At 40.0% G+C, this 26,234-nt stretch overlaps 1 protein-coding gene across 4 annotated transcripts in view; it reads right to left on the bottom strand.

The window, feature by feature from the left end:
• nav1b (neuron navigator 1b) overlaps nucleotides 1-26,234 on the bottom strand; it is an 88,842-nt gene that overhangs the window by 36,731 nt on the left and 25,877 nt on the right. For 2 of the 4 annotated variants that reach the window (XM_042406238.1, XM_042406240.1), the window contains exons 3-7: nucleotides 16,423-17,219; nucleotides 16,106-16,194; nucleotides 9,276-10,007; nucleotides 3,462-3,564; nucleotides 1,239-1,598 (exon numbers count right to left, since the gene is read on the bottom strand). In XM_042406238.1, the coding sequence (XP_042262172.1) occupies nucleotides 1,239-1,598; nucleotides 3,462-3,564; nucleotides 9,276-10,007; nucleotides 16,106-16,194; nucleotides 16,423-17,192 (2,054 nt within the window). In that variant the 5' untranslated portion in view covers nucleotides 17,193-17,219. The remainder of the gene's footprint in view (nucleotides 1-1,238; nucleotides 1,599-3,461; nucleotides 3,565-9,275; nucleotides 10,008-16,105; nucleotides 16,195-16,422; nucleotides 17,220-26,234) is intronic. The other 2 variants (XM_042406241.1, XM_042406242.1) reach the window with 1 other exon arrangement.

The following is a 26,234-nucleotide window of genomic DNA, read 5'->3' as shown; positions in this document are numbered from 1 at the left end:
TAATCCCTGTTTAATCCTAACCTTATCAGGGTTCTGCCGTCTGATCTTTTTCACCTCTCTCCTCCCAAAATGCTAAATCTTTACACATGGAGCTAGTTGTCCATTCTTATTTTAATACAGCACTTCTTTTTTTATCATTTCTAGAACAGCAAGATAAGATTGCTACTGATTCACATCATCTTCAAATTCTACATTTACTATAACTTCACTTAAATAGACCCACTTCCATTTCACACTTTTTCTTCTTTGCTCTACTTTCTATCGCTCAAAAATGTGCCTCATCTATTTTTTTTCTTGTACTTAATGCACTCTGTAGTAAGAACGTGACCTGGCTTGCAGGGCCTAGCGAGTGCTCCAGAGGCTGAGCTTAAATCCCACTGCATGTGCAACAGCGATAAAGCTGCTAAACCACACTGGAGAACTGTCCTGGATTCTTTCTCTCTTCCTCTCTGACTCTCACTGTCAGCTGTCAACTTGGGAGAGGGAATTAGGTAAAGACACAAAGGACGTGGGAGGAGAGCAGCGAGGGTGAAGAGAATAAAAAGGAGTGCAGAAGAGGTAAAGGAAGAGCTACTATTAGATGCTGCATTCCTGTGAAAATATTTAATGTAACTTGGAACGTATTTGTTGCTTCTCTTGACACGTTCCAAAGATTCAAACACTGTTCAGTTTATAGCAGTTGGAGATGAGTCTGCATTTGTTGTGGAACTGAGAGGACACCTGATGAGTGTTCAAATTCTTTCCTCAGTGAACAACTTCTGAAAGCACTCTCTCTCACAGTCAGCAAAAACAGCCTTCAGAGAGACAATGTCATGAGTACTTTGAGAAATAGAGCAAGAATCTGTGGAGACTGCTGATGAAAGCTCTTTGATATCCCTGCCAAGTGCAAACATCAGATACCAGCACGAAGCTGGAATCCATAATGCATGAAAAGTTTCCTTTCTTTCTTTTTTTGCATCAAAGTTGAATATCAAAATGCATATATTCTATGTAACCTAATTAACTACTAAAATGCAGCATGTAACAATGTCAATTATAGCAGGATGCCAATCAGCTTATTGGTTATTGTGACTTAAATGCAATTTGACAACAACTCTTACAGTAGCTGACCTTTTCAAAGCCACAAGGTAGACTCTAAAAAGGACAAACCAGCACACAGCCATCTGCAGTCGCCAATTGGTTCATGTTGTCATGGAAACAGGAGGCTTAAACCCATGCTTATCTTCAGATATTCTTACCCATTAGCCAGGTTGTCGTCGTCGTCATCCGGCAGGCTCTTTCCTAGAAGGTCACTGTCACTCAGGTAACCAGACTTGAGGTCGGCGTCATCAACGTCCAGCCCTTCGATGAGCTCAATACGAGACGTGCTGCTGAGACGACTGGAGCAGCGAGCTGGCATCGTATGGGCCGTATACTTGGAACCAGTCTTACTCCCCTGATAACCTCCACCTGTGGAGGATGGGGCATCGCCCGCCTGAAGACGGGGGCTGGACTGGCCATGGCGCCAGGAGAGAGGTGAAGAGCGGTTGGACAGGCTGGATATGCTGCGAGCGTTGGTCTCGTCACTGTCGTAGCCCACACTGCTGCTGTCCAGACAGCTGGAGAGTTGAAAGGAAGGAATAATGTGTGTTACAAGTTCAGTTTGAGGAATTTAGCTGACAGTCTTGTCAGACTGACTCACAAAATCAGTATATCAACAACAGTGCAAGAATGAGACCAAAGAACCCAGCAGAACATTTTTTCTTTCTGTCAGAAGTCCTTCAAAGAAATCCACAGTGGCATTGAGTTGCTGTTGACCCAGATAAGCAGTTGTGCTGTATTGTCTTCAGTGACTGTAGCTAGAAATGTGGCTTCTCAGAACCCAAAGACAAAGAGAACTATGACCTGATATCTCTGTGTTAACATGGCATCTGTCTCTCCGGGCAATATATTCACACTAACCAGTCATTATAATTGTCATACCAAGGACTTTGCTTTACATGACCACACCCGAAAATACTGCTGCTTATAGCAGCACACCCCTTACCACTGTTCTGCATCGAGTACATGAAAGTTTTCCTGTTCATTCCTGTAACTGGGTCAGGGTTAGAAATGTCCTCTCCAAATGGCTGGAAGCGTCTTCTGTGTCTGCCGATTACATAACTAGATGTACCAACCCGCCTAAATAAATATTGCAATGGCTACGACCACGACAGTATTTTTAGCCATTGTTGATGGATTATTCATCAATATGGAGGCTAAATGGATCCACTCCAGTACTGAAAGTGACAGACTGAGAATTTTTACTTTTGTCAATGAGTGACATAGTAGCTTGTTTTTAAGAAGAGTTTTCAGGATTTTCTATCACATGGAGCTCACATAAAGATGCTCAGGTTCCAGAGTTCGATAAAATATTGCAGGAAAACTGATGCAATACACATTATTTTTGATTGTGTTTGGTCATTCATTTTCTAACTGATTGGATGAAATAGCTTGCTCTTTGTTACCAACCTGAGAAAACACAACTGTTTAGTCAGATAGATGGCTTTATATTATAATATGTGATCACAAATGATCAAAACATGTTAGCAACCAACTGGCACTGTCTAATTTCACATTCAGCAGACAGAGAGCAACATTAGCATATTACTAGCCACCTGACAATATAAGTTTGGTATTTTATAGGCCTTGTAGTTTATGTGGTTTGAGGAAAATATTCAGCTCTTCACCAGTAACTTTGTCAACCATTTGATGTTTGGCAGACTTAAAATTGTCAGAGGTTTTGGCTTGAAACTGATGCAAACAGAGGTTGATAGGAACAGTTCTGACTCACACTAGGGGGTGTAAAACCAACGTAATGAGCTAAAAGAGGCTAAAAAACTTCATATAGTTGCGGAATTGGTTTATAATTTCCCACAGATGATTGATGTAATGGTACAGTTATATCAAAAATACTCATTAATGCAGGTTTAAAGAGAGCAGAAATGTGTTTCTGTTTGCATTCACGTTACACATAATATCAAATCTCAACTTTAATGTCCAGATAAAATTAAGACCTTTCCTCCATCAGTGTCTGGTTATGTTGTGGTTGTTGCAACAAATTATTGCTTGGGCTTTTTGCCTATGAGAGCCAAACAGAGATTCCTAGAATGAAGTCATGACCATGAAACAGAGACGGCCTATTTAACAAGGATGGAAGCCAGATGTGCACCAGGTGGCAACTCTCCAAGCGGCCGCAGCACAACTGTTTACATATGATTGTGTTATGTATCGATCCAACAAGCTATCTGTTGCTTGTTCATATGAGAATGTGTTTTTGCTTTCAGGTTAAACCAAAGACAGAATTTGGCTCATGGTTTCATCCTGTGATTTCATGAGCAAAATGTGCATTCTCTTAAGATGTTATGTGATATTAGCCAGTGCGTTAGACACACCATTATGAAGCAATACACAATTTGAAAATGTGCATGTGTTGCACTCACCTATGGCCAAGCTGAGAGCCCCGCAGGCTTGACATTGTATCTTCCAAATTCTGGCGGAGGTCAAGGACATTCTGCACGGTCCGTTTCCGCTGGGACTCAGGATCTGTGGGACAGTCATGCAGAACAAAAGATTATAAAACATTTACTGTCAAATAAAACTTACATACAAGCTGCCCTTTTATTGTGGTTTGTGTTTTAAGAGAGAATTCATGGACGCACACACACACACATTTTTGCTTCCCCATGCATGTATTCTTGCTCGTATTTTCTGTGTCTGGACTGATGTGACAAGTGTCTTCCTGGTGAGCACACATTCACCGTATGTTCACATCATTAGGCAGACAAATTTCACTCCATAGGCTGCCTCACCATGGTAACCTCCACTCTACCCCCCTCTTAACTGACATGGTACATCCTGAAAATGAAATACTGAAAGGTTGCCTGTAACTTAGATTGCCCACCAGGGGGATGTATTCTGACATTCTCACTACATTAGGATCTCTTTAAAAAGGACTCTCTCTAGAGCTTCTGTTTTTTGTTGCACTGAGCATTGTTTCAAAGCCATCCAGCTTAAGTTGTAAAGCTAACTATAAGCTGAACTGATGCCAGAAGGATTTCACTGTAGGTCAGCTTATTCTGACCATTCTGCGTGCAAATGTAAGTGTACAGTCAGTGGGTCTTGACCATGTCAAATCAATATTACAGCACAATTAGCAGTGTTGTTGTGTTAGCTGTAACAAATAAGAGAAACCTCCTTGTCAGAAAAAACACAAGGAGAAGGGGTTTTCCACTGCAGTGTGGTGGCAAAACCCCTAGGGGAAGAAGAAATTAACATTCAATGCATTAACAGGAATGGCTGGAGGAGAGGTGAGGACATCAGGGGAAAACACATCTAATAATGTTCTCATAAAGAGGATGTATGACTAATTCAGTGGGGCGTATACTTGTGAATTGTAAGCAGCTATATCACACAAACATACACATACAGTTTACACATTCAGAAATATGCATGATAATCTCCCTTTTTCTGGTTATACAAGGAGTCCAAACCTGCAAAGAAGGTGAAGAATTTTGATATATTAGCTGGTATCAATAGCATAGACCCCAAAGACTGATGGGTTCACAAACCAGCAGACAAACCAATAGATAGTCTCCAGGAAACCTCAGTATAATACATTATAGGTGTATACTGTATATGTGAAATATTGACAAGCTCTGTAATTTATGATTTATGAACTGAATGAGATATGAAGTTAATCTTGGACATGTGGGAATCAGGTATAATTTGCTTTTTTGAGGAGGGATTCTATAATGCACCTTGACTGACACATTAAAAACCCTGAGCAAAGTCTAAAAAAAAAAAAAAAAAAAAAAAAGATTTAATCATCAGCGAAAGTCAATAACATCTGGCTGTCATTACCCAATGAACGTCATCAACAGTATTTGTCAGCAATTTCAAAATCCAGCAGTCAGATAAGGAAAGATGTGCTCCATTTTACACAAATTAATAACAACACCTGCTTAGGTGATGGACATCAAAGCTTTGGTGAATCTGGTTGCAGCAGTCGAATGATTTTAATATCCCGTTTTCACAAAATTCTTGATCTCTACAGTTATTAATCCTTCAATAGACTGTAGGGAGTCTCTCGCCCAGTGTATACTGGGATAGACACAAGCGGGTATTTTGTTTAGTTTATTTGACATTATGAAAGGAGAGACATATAATCTCTCACACCAGCAAATATCAAGGACAAAACAATAAAGTGTAAGACCTATTTCCATTGTGATACTTGATATGAAGAGTAAAGGTGATTACATAAGAGAAAATGAATGCAGGAATACATCTTTTAATCACAATGTGAATTTCTGTGATACTGCTAATCCAATTTATAGAGAATTCCTGGGAATATATTAAACCAGGAATCCTGGACAATACCTAGCACACATGTGTCACATCTGTTTTGAGTATTTACTTTATTCAATGTGGACAGTGTTCCTGTGCAGTGACTGACAAGTCCTCTGGCACCCTGCATTGCAGTGATGCCTACAAGTTATCACAGAGGGGAAAACTCGGACAGAATACTGAAGCAGATGTGAATCAGGAAAGACCTATGAATGATGCAACACTACAGGAAGTGCTCTGTATGGACACAGTGCTGAGGCAGACTCAGGTATGTCGAAATTAATTCTAAAGTGTTGTTAGAGGTCATCAGTAATTAACCCTACGAACACCACTAAATCAACATTAAAGGTCCTCCATGTTCCACCGATTAAAACTGAGACATTGGTATCATTTCCATTACAATTTCCATAAGCAAACATGCCAATCAGTGAGAGGATTCACAACCTTGATCAGCATCTACATTTCATTTTAAAGCTTACTCCACTGAGTGAGATTTCACAAGAAACCTGAAACACTTCACAGTAAAAGAGAGATTGCTTTATGGCACAAAACAAGAAGAAGATGCCTTTCTTCAAGCTCAAATGCACCTAGAGCTTTTTCACAGTCTCTCACAATGGCAGCTGAGTGAACGCAGGTGGGAAAATAACTTGTACACTTCAACAAAATGTAACACACTCCGGGTGATGTCAGGTGGAGAGCTTTTTTGAGCTCTCTATAAACTGCTCATAGTGAATGCCTATCACTCAAATCAAATCTTTCATGAGATTCTTGGGCCAGAGACCAACTGCTTCACTGTTTACTATGAGTTTGAAACATTCAATCAGGTTGCAGCTTTGCTTTATTGTTTTGTGAAGGCTGACAGCATCAATTACTTTGTGATCAAGAAACAATCACTGCTCCTAAAAGATGGTTGACTTGTCAATAAAGACAGTCCCTTTCAATCTTGCCCCAACTTCTCTTTCTTACATATTTAAAAATTGTGGAAGTGGCAGAATGAAGCATTAAAGATTCAAGACCAAAGCTGCAGACTATTTCAACTGTTTTATTCAAATAATACTTAAATATCTGAACAACTTAACAATATCTTGGACCTATAGCTTTCAATATTTCCTCATTTACCTCTGCTTCTCCGATATTCCCTTTCTCCTATGATTCTATGTAGCTGTAGGCCATTGCTACATTTGTGGAGATCTTGCATGACAGATCACATATAATTACGATGAAATAAGGTTTGCTCATCTCTGTTGTCTAGAAGAGAGTTTTTTTTTTTTTCCAGGAACTGCTGCTGTCTGTACTACTCTAATCTCCTGCTCTTTTCATGGATACAAATCTGTCGTCCTAATGACCTGGAATCTATTTGTCACAGTATATTCATCATTTTGAAAATAATTGCAAGCAACTGATTTGAGGTTTGTCTTTTTTCATTTATTACACAGCGGACATTTCAAATATCAACTGCTCCATGTGAAAAGGAAGAATTTAAAAGAGAAAATCCAAAAAAAGCATAAAAAAATCAATTTGAGCTGGATCTGGATGGAAGATTTTTACTTTGTTGTGCATCTGCAGCCCTGTCTTGTGATGAGACAGTGGTATGCAATGTTCCAGTGTTGTATGACAGCCGTGGTACACAAACTCACATGGCGAGTTTAATAAATGAGCCTATTAACGAGGTCCGCCATTCTTGATGTCATATTGGTAAACAAAAAGTCCCTCTATCTTCAGAAATAAAAACATCCTTTCAGTTAGCTTATAATGAGATACTCTGCGGAAGGAGAGCATTAAGCATTAAGCGGACTATGTATAAAAAGATCTTTTTATAGTAACAACCACGTCCGCTGTACATGTACAGTAAAGGATATGAGACAAAAAAGTTCTCAGGGTGGTCGTCTGACATGCAGAAAAGAGTGTTCAGACAATGTTGTCATGAGTACAAAACCTCACTATCACTGAAATTAAAGAACCTTTCTCCGTCTCTCACTGATTAATGCAAGTCAGTAATCAGTGTTGCGATTGTTTCCTGCTTTTCCATCACCGTGTGCTCTGCCCATTTTGGTGGCTGTTTTTCCTTTCATGGTCACAAAGTACTTGACTCAGGTCAAAGGCTCGCATGGGATTATCATCTTAAATGACGATAAATAATTCATTGAGATGATAAACTCCCCTTTAATAATGACCTTCAATTGATTTGGAAACATTGTGGAGGTCAGCGGATTACACTGAAGAGAAAAGACACATCAGCCTGAAGCATTCTGCAAACTGCTGGAAATTTTATGCAATTAGGTTAATATAGCAGACATGGGTGTGGTGCCAAATTCTGCAGAGCTCTCAGCAATGTTGGTTGTAGTTATACAGTCAAACACACAAAAAAATCCTAATGATGCCAGTGCACATGTGGCCATCCGTGAGAACCTGTGTTGTTTTCTTACTTTGGCTTTAAGCGTGACTAACATGAGTGATAGACGTCCATATGGAGTAATGAAGCATGGATAACAGATTAAATCACCACAGATGCGTTCATTAAGATGCAACAGGGAAAACGCACTCCTGATGATACTGGGGAAATGGAATAGCTAATTATTCATTTTTGCTGGAGTGAATGTGACATGAAGTCCTTGTTGGAATATGACATGCTTGAACCAGATTTGTCAATGATGGGATTTTAGGAGAATGACTTAATGCAATGTCCAGACAAGTGAGAAACATGCACTCTAATATTCCAGTTTTTAAAAACTTTGAAAGGTGTCATCAGAAACCAGGACTCTGGTGTTTAAAATGTAACTCTTTTGCGGATTCATGCATTGACAACAGAAAGGATTTAATCTCTGCAAAACAATTCTCTTATCCAATAGTTACTTAAGTAGCCAATAAATCTAAAGACTGAAATCTAAAATAACTAAGGTCTAAGATCTAAAATATACTCTCCAGGAAATAGAAAAGGACAACTGGATCTAAAAGTCTACAAAGACGATGATACCTTCTCCTGACTGAAATACAGGCCATAATCAGATACATGCTGCAACTGCAATGAAACACAGGGGGATGCTTTGATACCCAAATAAAAAACACATTTAAAAAAATGATGGAATCATCAGAATCATAATCGCCATCATGTGATTATACCCCGATTATTCATGAAGCCCTCCTATCGATGCCCCTGACCTACAGCTCCAGAGCCATTTTCTCTGCCATTTGCACCGTTGTTGTACACAGGGTGTAAACCATCTGTCAGCGCTCTACAGATGAATGGAGCTGGGAGGATGCTAAATAGGTGCCTGCGTGCCTAAAATGAATTCAATATGGCATGCCCTCTTTCCCATCTCTGGTTTTTGGAAGCGTATGTGGAGCAGTGGATGGACCCTCGAGTGCATCAGCACATGTTGCAGCAAACGGCAGCTTTAGAAAGGAGATCAGTCTGCTGGTAATAATCCCCAACCCCTCAGGCTTTTTTTCATGCAATCAGCCGGCAATGTTATGATAGAGAGCGAGCATATTTCACATAATCAATGCCACCAAGCCCCAGACACCTGAGTGACATGCTGAGGGAATAAGAACAATGGAGCACAACGACAATGATCCATATTCTCCTTCTACTAACTATTCAGCTTTATGTGAAAATGCCGAGCGAGGGCAGCATTCAATAAAATAATGAGAAGGTTTGAAAAGCATGCTTGAAAGCACAACGAGAACGTCTTCACGTTTTTGCCCCCTCAGTCGATGAGTTGCATAAAATCCATTCTGGGGAAATGTGGGGCTGCAGCAGCAAGCAGGTGCTGTGTTTTGGCTGCATTATAAGGGGGCGTGCTGCCGACTTTGAGATACACACAAGCGGGGCGTTTGGTTTGTAGCACATGATGGCCACACTTAGGGTTCCTGGGGTGGTAGAGGTATCAAGATCGCTCTGCTGTACTCACCTAACATCTGACTGAAGAGGAGCTGCTCCAAGTCGCCCAGCACTGTAACCACCAACTCCGGGTCCACCTTCAGGAAGGGCTTGTCACCCCCTTCCTCCCCCTGGCCTTTAGAACCGGACTCCGCTCCGGCTCCCTGTTTCTTTGCGTTGGCCTTCGCCTTGCTGGAGAGGATCTCATCATCAGACTTCCCATCCTCAGGTGCCTTGCTCAGGGGCTTCACCTCAGCATAAGGACCACGAGGTATGCGGCTCTGCTTGTTCAGGGAAGAGGGAGCAGCCAGAGGGCTGAAGGGCTTCGGTTTACCCTGAAATAGCGAATGCTCCGATTTTGATAGGTTTCGAGAGAGAGGGGCACCCCCTACGGCGCTGCTGCCACCCCCTGCTGTCTTTGGCTTGCCCGTCTTGGTCTGGCCCGCTCCAGGCTTGGCCATGTCATCACACCACTTGGGCTCGTAAAGGTGCAACTTCTTCTCAGCATCAGTGAGTACAGCCAGGTTTGTCATAGACCTCTGCTTGCGGAGATTGGAGGACACTGGTAGCCTGCCTTCAGAGCTACCCGCCCGGTAAACCTTTAGTTCACCCCGCTGTGTGCTCTGGGGCACCCCAGACTTGGCCCTCTTGGCTGCCATACCAACTCCTTTGCCATCTGCTTGGCCGTATGCCTTTGTGCTATCCGTCCTTTCCATCTTCAAATCGCCTTCTCTGCCTTTCACACTATTTCCAAGCATGCCTCCTGCATGAGACCATATAGAAAAGCATCAGCAGGGAGAAAACAGGCTTCCTCACTCAAACCTTTTTCCTTGTGCAAAAAAATAGCATACATAAAAATGCTTCCTCTAAGGCAATCCTGCAGCCTTCGCTTTCTTCCCTCTGTCTCCTTCTCTCCCTCTTTCCTCCTGACAGGCTGCTGCAGCTGCAGCTGTTGCAGTGCTGCCCAGGCGCTCCCTTTCTCTCCTTCCCTCCCGTCCTCCTTTCCTCCGTTTTTTCCACACTCCTCCCTTCAGCGCACCCTCCTGCCGCTGAACCGCGCAGCAGCAGAATGACAGCGGCGGCAGGCGCAACAACGCTCCCTCCTCCCCCTGCTCTCTGCTGCCTCTCCCTCGCCTCCGACTTCCCTCCCATCCTCCCTCCCAAACCTCCCTCCTCCTTCTTTTTTTTTTTTTCTGCATTTAAAGATGCTTTGCTGTGTCTCAGCAGAATATGTAAAATGCAAGAGACTGATGAGAAACGATCGTGTGGCTTTTAAAACCAGGCACCAGTCTCCACATTTTCCCACCATCTCCTCTGATTCCTTTGTTCTTCCCCTCCCCCTTCCTCACCTCCAGTGTTCCCTGTTTGTTGCACTCAACATGATGCATGATTTGTGATGTTAGCCGTAGAGTATTGATATTAACGTGTGGATGGATACACATTTAGATATGTAATTACACACCGTGGCATGAATTATGATCACTGTCAAAGCCCCACAAAATGCAACAACTGGAGCAACCAGATTATCTCTTGATCCCGTCTGAGCTTCCTTACAATATCAATTCCAGATTTACAGCTGGATAAATCATATGCTAAATATCAGCAATTTGCTGTCCTGCACACACAGTCTACTGTATTCTTGTCATATTATATCAATAATGATGACTTATGTAAATAATGGGTGGATTCTAATGAAACTTGATGAAATCATGAAAAAAATATTGGGCAGTTTTGTCTTAAAAGTCCAAAAATTACTTCAGCCAAATGGGTGACTTCACTTCAGCAAACTGAGCAAGCGACATGATGTGCCAGTGTAAGCAAAAGTAACACACCCAAAACCACACTTTGGAAATATCTTCAAGTCAGTATAAGACACATGTACTCACACACAGACACACACAATTACATTAAATCGAATATCCAGTCACACACACACTGTTTTTTTGTTTCTTTTTGCTGACATATGAGTGTAATCATCTTTTAAGATATTCCACACAGCCATCTCTCAGGAGGATATGAGGAAGCTCTGCAGCGCTCGCATGCAGAGCTGCACCATGGAAACCACCCTCTCATCGCCTGCATGTCATCTGCACCAGACCTCGCTGCTCTGCACAAACACAGCTGCCAAAGAAACATTTACCTTTTCCATAAATTACTGTGATATAACCCACTTCTTATCATGCAAACATTAAATAAAATGTATTTTCCAAATAAATCCAATTCTTGTGAATAGATTTTTAAAATTCTTACTAAGTGGATGAACAGTTGCTCTTTTCCACTACACAGCATGCCTGAATAAGAGCATGCTACATGGTGCAAATCCACTGGATATGAGTGACCTGTTAGCTACAATGCCCAGAGGGTTCCTCTTTTACTCTCACAATGGATTCACAACACACTCCACTGCTTTTTTTTATATGGGTTTCAGGGCACCTGGGGCGGCTCATGGACTAGTGAGTAGTTGTTTGATCTGGCAATTAGTTTCTGGAAACAATGTCAAGTCTTGTTCCTCCTCATCACGAGTTCCAGGGCTCCCCTGCTGACTCTACCCATGATGCACTGAATAGCTTATTTGTTTTGGTGAGTAGGAATTTCTTAACGAATCACAGGATAACAAATTCCGACATGCCATATTTTCTGAAAGCCATAGACCTTTTTATAAGAACATCTTCACTCAAAGTTTGTATTTCACGGAAACAAAACAAACACCTTCTATCAGGAGTTGTTGATATTTTTAGCCACGCTAGCTGCTTTGCTCCAGGGACTGCAATGTCAGTCTGTGTAATGCTGGTAAAGACTGAAATATCTCAACAAATATACAATGAATTGCCATGAAATTTGGTACACACATTCATGTCCACCTCAGGATAAATTATAATAACTTTGGTGACCACCTGACTTTTTATTTTTGACCAAATACAACATATAGGCCTACCCGTCAGCCTCAGCTGTATTTGTGTTTAATGCTAATTAGTGAATGCTGCACACTACACTAAGATGGTAAACACTAAACATTATACTCACTTCATATTAGTACTGCTAGCATTGTCATGTGTACATGCTGAAGTAAGCATTTTGCTCAAATGACCCCTGTGCCTATAGGGAAAACTCAGAGCCGCTCATGCTAGTCACTTAGTGTTGTTGTCAGCAATACCAGGCTTCAACATCATGCCCATGAGGCTTAATGGAGATAATATTTTATCTATAATTTTTGTCATATGTGTATGTATAACAAAATATATGTGATATGTGCCTTTTACACTGAACACTAAGAGTTTTAAAAATGTAGTGTTCATTCTGTAAATGTAAAAACCTTCAATGCTACCAGCTCTCAGGAGAGTGAAGGGTGGAGCTGCATCTTTCATTTGCTTTCTTTCACATCTGGGTCTGATTCTCACTCTCTGGCCATCTGAGTACTGTAATTGTGTGTGTGTGTGTGTGTGTGTGTGTGTGTGTGTGTGTGTGTGTGCGTGCAGTGTGATGGGACAGTTACACAGCTGTCTGTTACGCAGTTCCCCCTGGACAGCACGTGTAATCATTTTAGGGCTGCTCAGCTGCAATAGTGTAGCTACAATGATGACACAATGGATTCAAGAACATCAGGGAGACCTCCAGAAAAGGGAAAACAGCAGAGAACAAGCATGGTGTTAAAAGGCATATGTAAAGATTGTGTGTGTGCATTAGACCTCTAAATAGAGATCTAATGGAGTCATTGAGCTTGCTGGAATGTGAGCAGCCTGAGGGATGAAGATTGAACATTTATGAGAGTTTTTTCTCCACAGTCTATACATGATAAAACCCAAACTGCTGGAAACAATAACAAGGTAAAACCATGTTTGAGTTTAAATGTTGTCAGAGTGATTAACTTGCTGTCTTGTATTAATCATGGAGCACACATTTCTTCTTATTTCTTAAACTTTTGGTCACTTTTAAGATTTCTCACCAGAGATACTGACTGAGATTTTGTTTCTGCAGATGGTTCAAGTGAATGGAACCATCATTAAAAACAACAATATATTTCATTTTCCGGCTAACTTGTGGTTGAAGCCAGATGACAGCTTACAAAGATACATCCCCCTGCTCTACAGTCAAAAACAGAATTTAAGCGTCCCTCAGGTCTGTCCAGTCGGGACAAGAGGAACTCCCAGACAGGAGGTGAAAGCTGATCCTCCCATCAAACCACTCAATCTCTCAGCCCTGCATCTGTCCACATTCAGCTGAGGACCACTCAGTCTCCGGTCTCGTCTCTCCCGGAGGAGGCTAGCTGGACGCTCTCACCCCTCACAGTCATTAAGATAATTAAGAAGCCCACTTAGAGGGTTGTATAATAGCCCCGTGCAATTATATGAGGTCATTTTCTAAATTCAGCGCATGTTGAGTGACCAGGAGCAATAAATAAATAAGACATGTTAGTGAAAATAACTTATCAGGCTAATTATGTTTTGAACATAATACTGCTACTCTTTCATTGGTTGTAACAGCGAAAAGAGAGATGCGTTAACTAATTAGGTGGTAATTATTTATTAATTTAAACAGACAAATGCTAATTTGTCTAACAGGCAGTATTTAAGTGCGGCTTCTTGCAAAGAAAATTGCTGAAAAATATCAAACATTGAATTATAATGTCATTTAATGTCTGTATTTGTAATCAAATCACACTAATTTGTGTTAAAATCTTCAGTTTGTTAAAAAGGATAGGTTCAGTTTTTCAAGTCTGTCTTGAACAATTGTCAGGTATTCCTTGCTGTAATCATTCCTCCTGTTCATACTGACCATTAGAAGATCCCCTACAAATCACTTACAATGTATATGATGGGGGACAAAATCGTCAGTCCTCGTTTTGTGCACATATTTCAAAGTATCTGAAGATAATATGAGGCTTCAGCAGCCTGAGTTAGTCAAACTGAGTGGATCTTTTTAGTTTAAAAATCCCTCTTTGTTTCCTCAGATAGTGTTCCTTCTTCAACTGCAGTGAAAGGATCCTAACAAAAGAGGGAATTTAGCACTAAAATGACTGTAAGTCTGAAATGTATCTACTTGATTTGGATGGCTCAGATAAAGTTTTAAAGACATTTTTGCACAGAAGGAGGACTGTGGATTTTGTCCCCCATCCAATCACATTGATAGTGGTTTATGAATGGATCTCTTAAGGGTCAGTATGAACAAGAGGAATGATTACAGCAAGAAAAAAATATGCGTCAATGTTCATTTGGGCACCTGAATATTGTTTTGAGACAGACTTGAAAAATTGTGAACCCGTCCTTTAAGCTGCAAAGATGAACATTAGTGTTTTTGGTAGATTTCCGTTATTTGGGTTGAAAGTCTTGAAAGAACTTGTTATTTGTCAAACAGTGGGTACAGCAAGTTTTCATGTTAAACAATGATGAAATAATGAAAAATATCTATCAATCTCACAACAAACATGTTAAAGTATTTATTCTGTTTTGTGGTCATAGCCATCTCTACTGGGTCAATACATGATGCGTCTGCTTATTCACTTGAATCAATATCACTTACTGTATTTAAAGCAGATCTTTAATCATGTAATGTAATGCAATGTAATTGTGGTTTTATCTACTTCTAGTGAATTGCCTTCACTCAGCAAGATATTCCAAGTTCTCTTAAAATAATGAAATATTGACCAAGCAAATACTATACAGTATACTATAATACTGCATATGTGTTTACACGTTATGTTTGTCAGTCTCTAAGCAACACAGTGTGAGAGGTACAGGGTTGCAGGCACCAAAACAAACACACAACATTACATTTTTAATGTTTTATGCAGCACTGACTTAAATGACATAAATTAAATCACGATGGCACACTAGAGACACAAAAACATTTGAGAAACAGCGCTGGGTTAACAGTGCTGTGTGATTTGAGAGAAGTGCACTCTGCCAAGAATCCGTGTTTTCCCACATGCACATAAAGAAAGAAGCAAAGTACTTCAGGAAATCCTGATGCACATAACAGGTGGTACATATAGTATGAAGTTTTTGTTGTGAGTTGGCAGCAACTCTGGTGAGAACAACTGCCATGCTGAAAAGAGTCCAGTATCAACATTCAGCTATATTAAAGCTTGGGTGTTACAGGATGCATTATAATACAACTGGAAAGATTCTGTTTTGCATAACCAACTCGGAGGAGAACCCTATGAACTGTATGAAAAACTCCTAAATATAAGTTACTTTTTCTGGCACAACGACTTTACAGAGGGAAAAAAAGAAGTTTTAAAGAACAGAGAGCAAATTCAACTGTAGGTCAAACACAACATGATTAAACTTTATGTACAGCTGTTTAATTTTAAGATCCTGGATGATAACCTTCACTGCTGTTTCATCATTGCATGTTAAAGTTACTGCTCATTGGTAGGTTTACAGCAGTGGTTACCAACGTTTTTGGCTTGTGACTCCTTGAAATGAAGCCACATGTTACAGGTTGCATATGTCTGAGATGTACAGCCGACAGGAGGGAGGTGACAGGAAATAAGGGGAGAGAAAGAGGGAGAATGACATTCAACAGATGTGCCCAGCAAGGCACAAACTGGGGGCATTGTGGTTCATGGTGGGCACCTTGACCTCTACATGAGGACTTCAACCAAAGAGTGATTTTTGCCTCTCAGATTGATTTATTTGAATAATTTCTAGAGGCCTAAGAAAGAATCTTTTCCAATATTTCACAAGAAAAGAGCAGATATTACCAAAACACCCAGTCAATTATCTTGTGACTCCTAGGATTGGTCCGGACTCCCAGGTTGGGAACTATTGGTTTTAACACATTACATTTGAATTAAATGCCACAATCTTTCTCAGTTGTGCCTGTAGAAAGATCACTGGGAGGAGAATCAGAAAGACTCACCTAGATCGTCACAGCAGACCTCCATGGAATCAGAGGAACAGTCACTCAGATCATCCAGGGAGGCATCCATCTCCTCATGGACCTGAAACCTACAGTAGCATGGATAAACACAAGCAAAAACATTTTAATCATCACCGAAACACAACCCCCCCCACTACATTTTAGTTAAACGCCACAAAAAATGCTAAATACTTTTTTTAAACAGCGATGATTTATAAGACAAAGCATGAGCTGCCCTGAGGCTACAACATATCTGATGTGTTCTACAAAAAAAAAAGCTTATGTTCCCATCTTAAAAGGTGAAACACTGCCCTCACCTGAACCTGAAGGGAGCGACAGTGGCCATGTTCACCTTTCCTGGCTCACTCCCTCTGCGGTGCATGTTGAATGTCTGATATGAAGACTTTGATTTGTTACTGGACGCCTCTCCTTCAGAGGCGTCCTGGTTGGAGATGTTCCTCACCTCTTTTTGGAAGTTCCCCATTCCAGCTGAAGATATCTCATTCTCATTTGTACCTTTAGTGTAGAGGAGACGTCCTCTTCCTTGGCTAAATTGGTTAGTAGCCGAGAGCCGACACAAGGACTCATCCTCCTCTGCGTTGTCAACATTTTTCAGACGATATTTTCCAAAGGTCCAGTTCTTGTTGGTGTTTCTTCTTAACTGGAGGTCTCGTAAAGCTTTCTGGGTCAGTGTGCTGGTGCGGAGGTCCAGTGTATCTTTAGAGCGTCGGATTTCCTTCTTCGGTACCTGAGGGCTGCTGTACGCCGAGCATGTTCCGTCAGTTCGCTCCGTGGCCGCTGGGCTCCTATGAGAATACATGCCACTCTTTTGCTGCAGCAGGTGGTTCTTTAAAGCTGTGCCTCTCAGCAGCTCTGAAGGACCTGAGGAAACGGAAGATGATGAGTAGGACGGCTGTCGTTTGGCGGCATGCTGATACTGCACCGTAGGATTGGGGAGGCCTCTGTATTGTTGTTTGGGATCCATCTTGGAGAGGGGCATCATGCTTCGAGGTAAAGGCAAACTAGAGCTGACACTTGCGTCACTCTGGTTCTGAGATATGACTTTGATATTCACTCCACCGCTCATGGTTGGCGAGAGTCACCTGACTGAGATCTGGAAAGGAAAACAGGACACTAATTTAGATCAAACAAAACTAAAGCTGCAAACATAAGTTAATATTTATAGTCTATTCTATGCACGAGTATTTGCACATTGGAGTAACTTTGTTAGACTGAATGGATAATGTTTACTGACTTCATCAGGTTAACATGACAAAGTGCAAGATATTCTATATACTGTACATAATTTATATCAACCACTATATATACAGACAGTATATGTATTATAATTTAAAAGGGGGTTGTCTTTTTCTTTTTTCACTAGTTGATTAATCACTTTGTTCGACTGACAGAAAATGAATCTACTACAACTATTTTGTTAACTGATTAATTGTTAAAGTCTGTTTTCAATTTCAACATTCGCTGGTTTCAGCTTCTCAAATTTGAGAGTTGGCTCCTTTTCCTTGTCTTGTCATTATTATAATTGAATATCTTTGGGTTGGGACTGTTGGTTGGGCAAAATAAGACATCTGACAACAGCCTCTGCAAGACATCTGCAGCCCTACAATAGACCCAACTGACTAGAAAATAACAGTTAAGGGTATAAAATGTTAAGAGGTGTTAGGAACAACAGCTATTACCAAGTGCTAATAGATACCAATGTAGAGTAAAATAAAAAACGGTAACAGTGTCATAGGACTACAGATTGGTCATTTGTTAGACAGACTGACGCAAGAACACTTAACATTTACAACTGAGTTCCTTAGAAACTTTCAAACTGCTATTCAAGAAGAACCTATTAAAAATAAAGAAAAAAGATTTATTTGCTCCTAAAGATGCTTTTAAAGTCAATAAAACATTGAAACCTTCAATTCATCATTGTTTTGCGTTACCTCTTGAATACAAGTGGACCACCTAGTTACTGCCAAACACAAAAATCTAATTGACCCTACAGGCATAAAACAATAAAAAGGTTGATTAAAAATATAAATATTAGAATATACTGCAAGAAGGTTTTGAAACTTAATGTGTGAGTCAAAAATGGTCAAATGAAGAAGTGATATGCAGGTCCATATATAAAGCATTCATAATCAGGAGGCTGTGGACATCTATCTTTGCTGTACATGATGGATAACAAGCTTTCATTTAAGATGTATAGAGTACAAAATCCTGTAAAACAGCTGTGCATTCCAGTGCGTCTGCCTCACAGAGAGCGGGTTTCTATCCACGAACCTCCTGACTGAAGGTGAATGTAAGTGAATGGGAAAGAGGAAAGAAGAGAAGATGGTTTGAGGGGAAGGACCATTATAGCATTATGTATCAATTACAACATCAAAGCAGTCTAAAGGTCTGAGAACCAGACTAGTCACCAGTTCAAATTCCTCAACTTGTAGAAACATTGAGATCAGAAAAGTGAATAAAACTCTACTGTTGAATGCTATTTAAGTTGCACTCTTAACTGTTGAAGTAGAGCAGCTGTTCTAAGGCAATGCCAAAAAAAAAAAAAACACAGGTTAAACAAGGATTAAAAGAAATTAAATGTCTCTCAAGAACATTTACTTAAATTACAATGTGTTTAAAATGCGATGTAAAAAATAATCAAAGCTAGACACAAAATCAATCAAAGTCCTCGGTTGCATCCAAAGAGAGGCCATATGTTTCAACAGCTTTGCCTAATGTATTCCTGGTCCTCTACCCACAACCTCTAGTGCAAGACGTGCTGTGAAAGCCAGTGGCAGATTGACACCACTTGGCACAGGCAGCAGGAGAACGGCTCCTTTCAGGCCATGCCAACACCGGCTGGCCCCACCAGGGCCCGCAAATAGCAGCTCTCCTCCGAAGATGTACCGTAATGGTGGGTTCTCCCAACTCCATCACCTCCATCTTCACATCCAATCCTATACTGATAACTAATAACTAATAGTTAAAAGTAAAATACAGTAATAGTACAAGATGAGCACGATCTTAAGTATTTACTCGTGTTTCATGGATACAAGGTCCTTTATTGTCATCTCGCCACAGTTACATTTATATTTTTCAGTTCAATGCAAACTGAACATTGTGTAACACTTAATGTGAACAGTGGAAACAAGTTGTGAACACAACGCTGTCATATAAATATGGACATCGTGACAGCTCCCAAAAGTGAAGCAAAAACACCTCCTGGTAGCTAGCTGCAGTATAGGTCATAAGTCCCACCCCCTCCGTGTTAGCGGATGGGACTTGAGCCAAACTAAAAAATCAAAGTCAATTTTTTCCGAAAGATGGTTTCTGGTAGTTAGGTAGGTAGTTCTCATCACGTTGATGTTTGTCCAAGTGCTCATTTTTCTGATAAGTTTCTTTGACGATATAAAAAAGTGACGTCATGATTGACAGCTGTGACAGCCACTCTCAAACCTCCGTCAGACATCGGGATGACTGAGGGGCCGTGTCCCACAGGCCATCATCCTGCCGCCCGACTTGACATGACGTCAGACAAGCAAGTTGGCAGCTCCCGGAAAGGAGATATTTTGGCTTAACTTATACATAGTGGTAGGAAGTGGAGATGCGTCGTCCATATTTATATACAGTCAATGGTCATATTATTCATCATCTTTTAAGTCGATAACTTGTTAGCAAACAGTTGCTTATTTACACATCCAGCGGACACAGAGGAACATTACCATCCATCTGGAGCTGTGTTTCTGTCCACCTGGTGAAGTCCAATATTCTCTCTTTTAGCTCAGTTTTTGGTCTCTATCATCTCCTGAGTCAAATATCTGTCTCTTAAGCTGCTGAAAGCATCACTGTGTTCACCAGCTAATCACTAACTGTGTCTGTTTGTTGTTTGGTGCTGAACAGGTGGTGTACAGTGGGTTTTCAGACCTTTTTCTCTGAAAACAGCTGCCTGCTGCAGCCAAACACTATGAGAATGGTGAGAGGGAACTAAAACAGTAAAGTTGCAACCGGACAGCTAAACAATGAGATGAAACTCGCTATGAAGCTCCGTAAAGCCAGGAGGAGCTGCAGAGTTGGGTGTCAATTCTCTCTGTAGGTTCATCACTATGAGCGACAATGTGAATGAAAAATTATGAAAAATTTTGATTATAACCACTTTAATAAATCCTCTAAGCGACTGATTCAGATTCTTCACTCCATACCACGTTACCCTGTATACATTTTCTATGTAAAGTCCAATGTAAAGTAAAAGTCACAACAGCAATCTTACAAGGTCGAACCTGGTAACAACTTCGTAACATATTCAACAGGGAACAGCTCTGAACTGAATGTCATCAATTTAACATAAAGGCTCCAGCAGAAAAAGATTAAAAAGACATCTTGTTCTGTCTTCTGAAGAGCTATAAAACCTATTTTTTACATATCCTGTACATCTGAAAGACAAAATACCATTATAGTACTTTAACAGATCATTTGTAACACTTCTGGCTTAATCTAATTGTCTGAAAGGGGCTTATATTATACTCCTGTTATTACTACTTCTTTTTATTCTGTTCATGTGATACATATTGTCTGGTTTTCCTGAAAGATGAATTCCTCCTTTGTTGTTTTTCCTGTGGTTTCTCCCATTTTCTTTTAACTATAGACAGTTTCATATGCTTACTATACAGATAGTAAACCACCTTGTAAGAAACTAGTGATTTATAGAAATTAAATATAATCTAGACTGTCTACTTTTTTTACCACTTTATAGAATACATGCTGATAACTGAACTAAAATCTGCAAAATGATGTTTGTGTCCCTGTGTGCCCCTCAGCCCTTAAATATCTCTCCTCCACATGTTTTATTCATGATGTGAAGTTAGGATTGACGGGCCACTGCCTTAAAAACAACCTGACACACGACAAATACTGCTTTACACAGACACAAACACAAGCAAGTGCATGTAACTGAGCAGGAAAACCATTTTAGAGGGTGACATGGTTAAAACATATAGTTTTTCCAACATTGATACAGTATATAAAGGTATGCAGAATCACTAAATATTCCCATTAATGTTAAATGTAATGAACTGTTTCCACACTTATGCAAAAAATGGAATAAAAACCTTCCGAAACTAATAATAGTGTGAGCTGAATTATCTATGAAAACCTCAAAAGAAATCAAAAATGCATCTTTCTGTGAATCTAAACTGACAGAGTTAAATGAGTTAGGATGTTTCTTCTTACCTGCGTGAATAAATATATGTCCAACATTAGTCAATCTTCAGCACAGAGACAATAAGGAGACAACAGTGCGGTGCGGTGCAGACTAACTTGCTCTCTGCTGAGATGAGCTACACACATAACAGTATGATGCAGCTTACAGTAATACAATTTAGACCCACGTGCTGTTTTAAAGTGAGCGGGAGCAAATCAATACTGGACGACAACAAGCCAGTGAAGAGGCTGAAGGGAAATTACATGTCTTCACTACATCCTGCAGCTCCACTCACTCTTTTTCTTGCTTATTTCTCTAAGATCACCCCCCACACACACACACACACAGTCACACGTTTCACCTATTATGACCTGACTTATTAGTGACTCACATTTCGATTTTTCTCTGGTGACATCATGCTTTGTTTTCCCCCTGGGGCTCATGTTTCTGTCACTGTTTAAGGGTGAGTTTCAGCTCCTTTTTAACATGCCAGTCTTTCAACATGCCATCAACAAAGTATGCAGCCAGCAGTACAAGGAGCAAAAACCGCCCCAGTCCTCCAAACCTATAATCAGCCCGCGGGGCCAGACTAAAGATACTTGTACGGACCAACAACATGTCGGCACAGGATCACTTTACTCTGGTAAAGTCCCCAAACTGCAGTGCCAAAGGCTTTGATAATACACTCATAAGACATCAGAAGAGTCCATTTCCCAAATGCTATCAATTTGGGGAGCGAAGAAACGACTGTCGTAAAATATAGATGACCAAACCTGGAAGTCATCATCATTCAGTCAACCGTGTCATGGTTTATGATGCCTTCTGTAATTGCCGTTTTGTTTTGTGCCAAATGTCATCTTGTGAGGTGTTGCCTTATGAAATGGCGAGTTTTTTCCCTTCACTTGCAGATGTTTCACAGAGCTGAATTTGGGCCTTTGGTAGCAAAAAAAAAAAAAAAGACAGAATCTCAGTGTCTTCCTGCTCCAGTTTCTCTCCGCTCTAGCTGAGCACCAATAGATAATAGAGTTGAACGAGTGCATCATTATCTACATAATTCAATTTTCTCAACACTGTTGCACTATCTAGTTTTACAAGAGCCCTGATCTAATTTTTATATATAGCACAAAGTCCCAGATTCCTGATTTTCACTGCTTCCTCTTGTGGCCCTAGCTTTGACAGAAAGGAATTCTGTTGGGGGGCAAAACACAAACTGAGGTCACCTCACACACACACACACACACACACGCACACACAAGTGGACACAAGTGAGGCTCTTCATACATTTGACTAAAGACACACTGTTAGGAGACACCAGTCCAGACTTTGTGCTGCCATTGTTTGTGACAGCTAAAAGCCGCACTATTTTGTGTCAAATTTTCCCTCCAGCACCACTGCTTTTCAGCTATTTGGGATACTTTGACAGCAAAGCAGCTGGAAACTCAAAGCTAGTTTCTTTTGTCTCTTTGTCCATCTATTTACATTGAATGTTTGAAATCTATTATTCCAGGTCAATCCGGTTAATTATTACAAGGATTTGTATACATAGTGAAGAAACTGTATCCACAGTAGCATTAGATTAATCTTGCTGCGTGTTTGCCTGTTAAAATGTGAAAAATTATTATGAGCATATTTGTTTTGAATTGTTGCACAAAGAAAAAGAGCACCAGAGAAAGAAGAGGGTATTTCAGTGTAATCTGATTAAATATAATGCAAAAATCTTTTGAGGTGAGCTATCAGTCTTTATAACAACCTAATAGAGGAGGTCAATCTGTAATGAGCAAGGTAGGAGATTATGTTGAAAACATAAACACATTTTGTGTGTGTGTGTGTGCATGCAATTAAAGCTGTAATCAGAGATATTTCCCACCAAGTTGTCACTATTTGTTATTTCTTTATGGTCACCCAAACTCAGAAAATAGAGGTAGGTAAAAAAAAGTATCATCAAGATCATTCTAGAGTTGAGCACTGTGAATTAGTTTAGGATATATATGCTGTAGTGTTTTGTGTGACATTGTATTTACATGTCTGTTCATACATCATACAAACAAAAAACACCTTTTCTGTTTTTAACAGTAGCCGTAATGTGTGGAAACAGCTGCTTTTTTGTAATCAGATTACTATAATGTTTTATTCACCTGCCAGTACGGAAGCAGATAAAAAGGTCCAACTAGATTATAGCCAGACTGAAGTGAATCATGTAATTGTAATGTAATTTGGTATCAACAACATCTCCGTTTATACAGCAACATGTTTTAAGGGTGTGTTTCCTGGTAAAGAATTACATTTTTTTCTAACTGCATTGTCTCTCCAACATCGGTAATAGTCAGTCTCTCCCTCCTCGATCCATCACACGTACAAGTATAACAAAGTTACATCTTTCTGCAGCAGCACTGCGGTGTCTGTGTTTGTTTATGAAGGCATGTGCGTTAAACAGTGTTTGTTCTGTTTGTCATAACCTAAATACATGTTGTTTCATTACAGTTTCCTTGTGAAGCAGTGTTTGCTGAACACTAATTAGTGAAAGATTACCATAAAACCATATACTAACATATTGTCTTTTTTTATGAAAGCTTACTGTACTTTTTCTGGCACATGAGATTAGAGCGGGCATTTAGGCGAGTGAGTTAATCTGTTGGCCCATTACAGGGATTTATCCCTTATAAATCACTTCAAGTGATTAACCGTGGTCAGTAATGTCATGATGACATCATCAACACCCTGAATAATGCTTCTGCAGGCAGCTGTGTCCAGCTAGCACTGTTTGAAAAGACTAAAGGTTAATAATAACTCAAGAAAGGGTAAATCCTTATTTGATCAAAGGATCTCAATGGGTTGAAATATTAAAGCATTTGTGCTTCTGGCTACACCTCAATCAATGATGTCACAGCAGATGATTTGCCTCTGCGACCTGTTTTATACATGTTGTCACCCGAGTTAGTTTAAATCGAATGACTGATTTAATTGTTGAGGATTTGGCATGAAACTTAATTCTTCAAAGCTTTGTTTAAATTTATCTGCGGCTGCTGTCAGAGAAACGGTTCATTTTAAAATAGGTAATCATGATACAACGTGCTACAGATGTAAGTTTTGGCATGGTTTCATCTCATACAATATATTAATATAAAAATGTGTTCCTTGGCTTTGAATTGCTTCCCTGCAGCTAAAAAGGCCTTTCTGTAAAGTTGGCTCTCCACACAAAAAAGAGCACAGTTATTTAAGATAGCTTGATACAGATGAACTACATATCAACAAATATAGTCCAGACAGTAAGTATTTGGACACATTTTTGTTCTTCAGGCTCTGCACCTTAGCAGATACAATATGAAATAAACTAATGGATACTACATTAAAAGTCTCAGCTTTAATAGTTTTATGTCAATAATAAACTGTGTGAGAAATACAGACCTTTGAAAACATAGTGCAAAAGATGAGGGGTTCAAACATAATTGGACATTTTGGCTACTAAATGTTTTGAATGCTCGATTGAGGTGGAGTTGTCTGTTAATATGAGGGATAAACAGGTGACCATGCAAGTGAAGAAGATAATGATGAGGCTGAAAAAAAAACAAAAAGCAGGTGCACACAGGGATTGCAGAAAATGACAAATGAGCTGGTCGACCAAGGAGAAAAAAAGTCTTGTGGATGATAAATATTTTCATGGTGAAGAAAAAAACCTTCACGACTGCACAGTAAGTCAAGAATGCTCTCCAGGATGTAGGCATACCTTGTCAACAATGACGAGAAGACCTCATCACCGGGAAAGATACAAAGTGTCTATGGATCAAAGACTTCAGGCAGTCATTGACTGCAAAGGATTTTCAACAAAATTAAGATTTATATAAGATTTTTGTTTGACTTCATGTGGATCTATCTGTCCAATTACATCTGAACCCCTAAAGTTTGGGCACTATGTGTTAAAAGGGTTATATCTCCCACACAGTTCTTTCCATGTAAACCTCCTCAAATTAAAACTGAAACTTGGAACTTTAATGTAGTATCCATTATTTTATTTCACATTGAATATGCTGAAGCACAGAGTCTGAAGAACAAAAAACATGTCCATATATTTACTGTCTAGACTGGATATCAGCCTGATGGTTTATCTGTCAGGTTCTAATTTCTAACAATAAGCTGTCTACTGTTTAAAGTGACATCCCTATATCATTTTTAGCACCAACATTAAAATAATGAACAAGTGTCACTCTAAAGTGCATTACATAGCTATTTACAATCATTCAGTATCATTGTTCTGAGGACTTGTGTCATGTTGCCTAGAGGTAATACACTCACAGTGTTTGAATCGTGCAGTGACCTGATTTAGTTTTAGAAACACAGGCCTGGAAGAGTTGGATCATTTATTTCTGAAAAAGTCATACATTTTTGCTCATTAATGTCTCTTTGAAGTCCAATTAAAATGAACCATTTAAACCTGCAGTGTCGGCGAGATCACAGCTGAATGGGGTCAATGAGGCCTTTTCATACATAATATCCCAGGTTGCATTGCTTCTCTGACATAAACCGTCACTTTTAACCTGAAACAAAAGTAGATATCTCCCCAGATGGATCAGAGAACGGATCATAAGCAGCACAAGATGTTGTATTGTAAAATCCCTTATGCACACTGAAACAACCTGCCTCTGCAGTTATGCTGCTCTTATGCAACTGACACAGTTCTCTTAAGTAGGAATAGAGAGGCAGTTTGCAGAGCATACTGCAGTGCTGTGATGAGTCAATGAGTGGGCAGTTGTCTGTGATGGACCATCGGTCCATGTGAAGACTGCGAACTAGGTCATTAGAACAGGTAGAGAGAGAGGGAAGAAAAGTGCGTTAGATATAGACTTGAAAAGTCTCCAAACTATGCAGCAGCAGAAGCAGCAGCAGAAACACCTAAAATAGTGCAAGTGATTCAGTTCATGAATAAGCAAATAAAAC

Source organism: Thunnus maccoyii, chromosome 3, assembly GCF_910596095.1.
Source record: "Thunnus maccoyii chromosome 3, fThuMac1.1, whole genome shotgun sequence".
NCBI classification, from domain to species: Eukaryota; Metazoa; Chordata; class Actinopteri; order Scombriformes; family Scombridae; genus Thunnus; species Thunnus maccoyii.
This window is presented reverse-complemented; position numbering and strand designations above follow the sequence as displayed.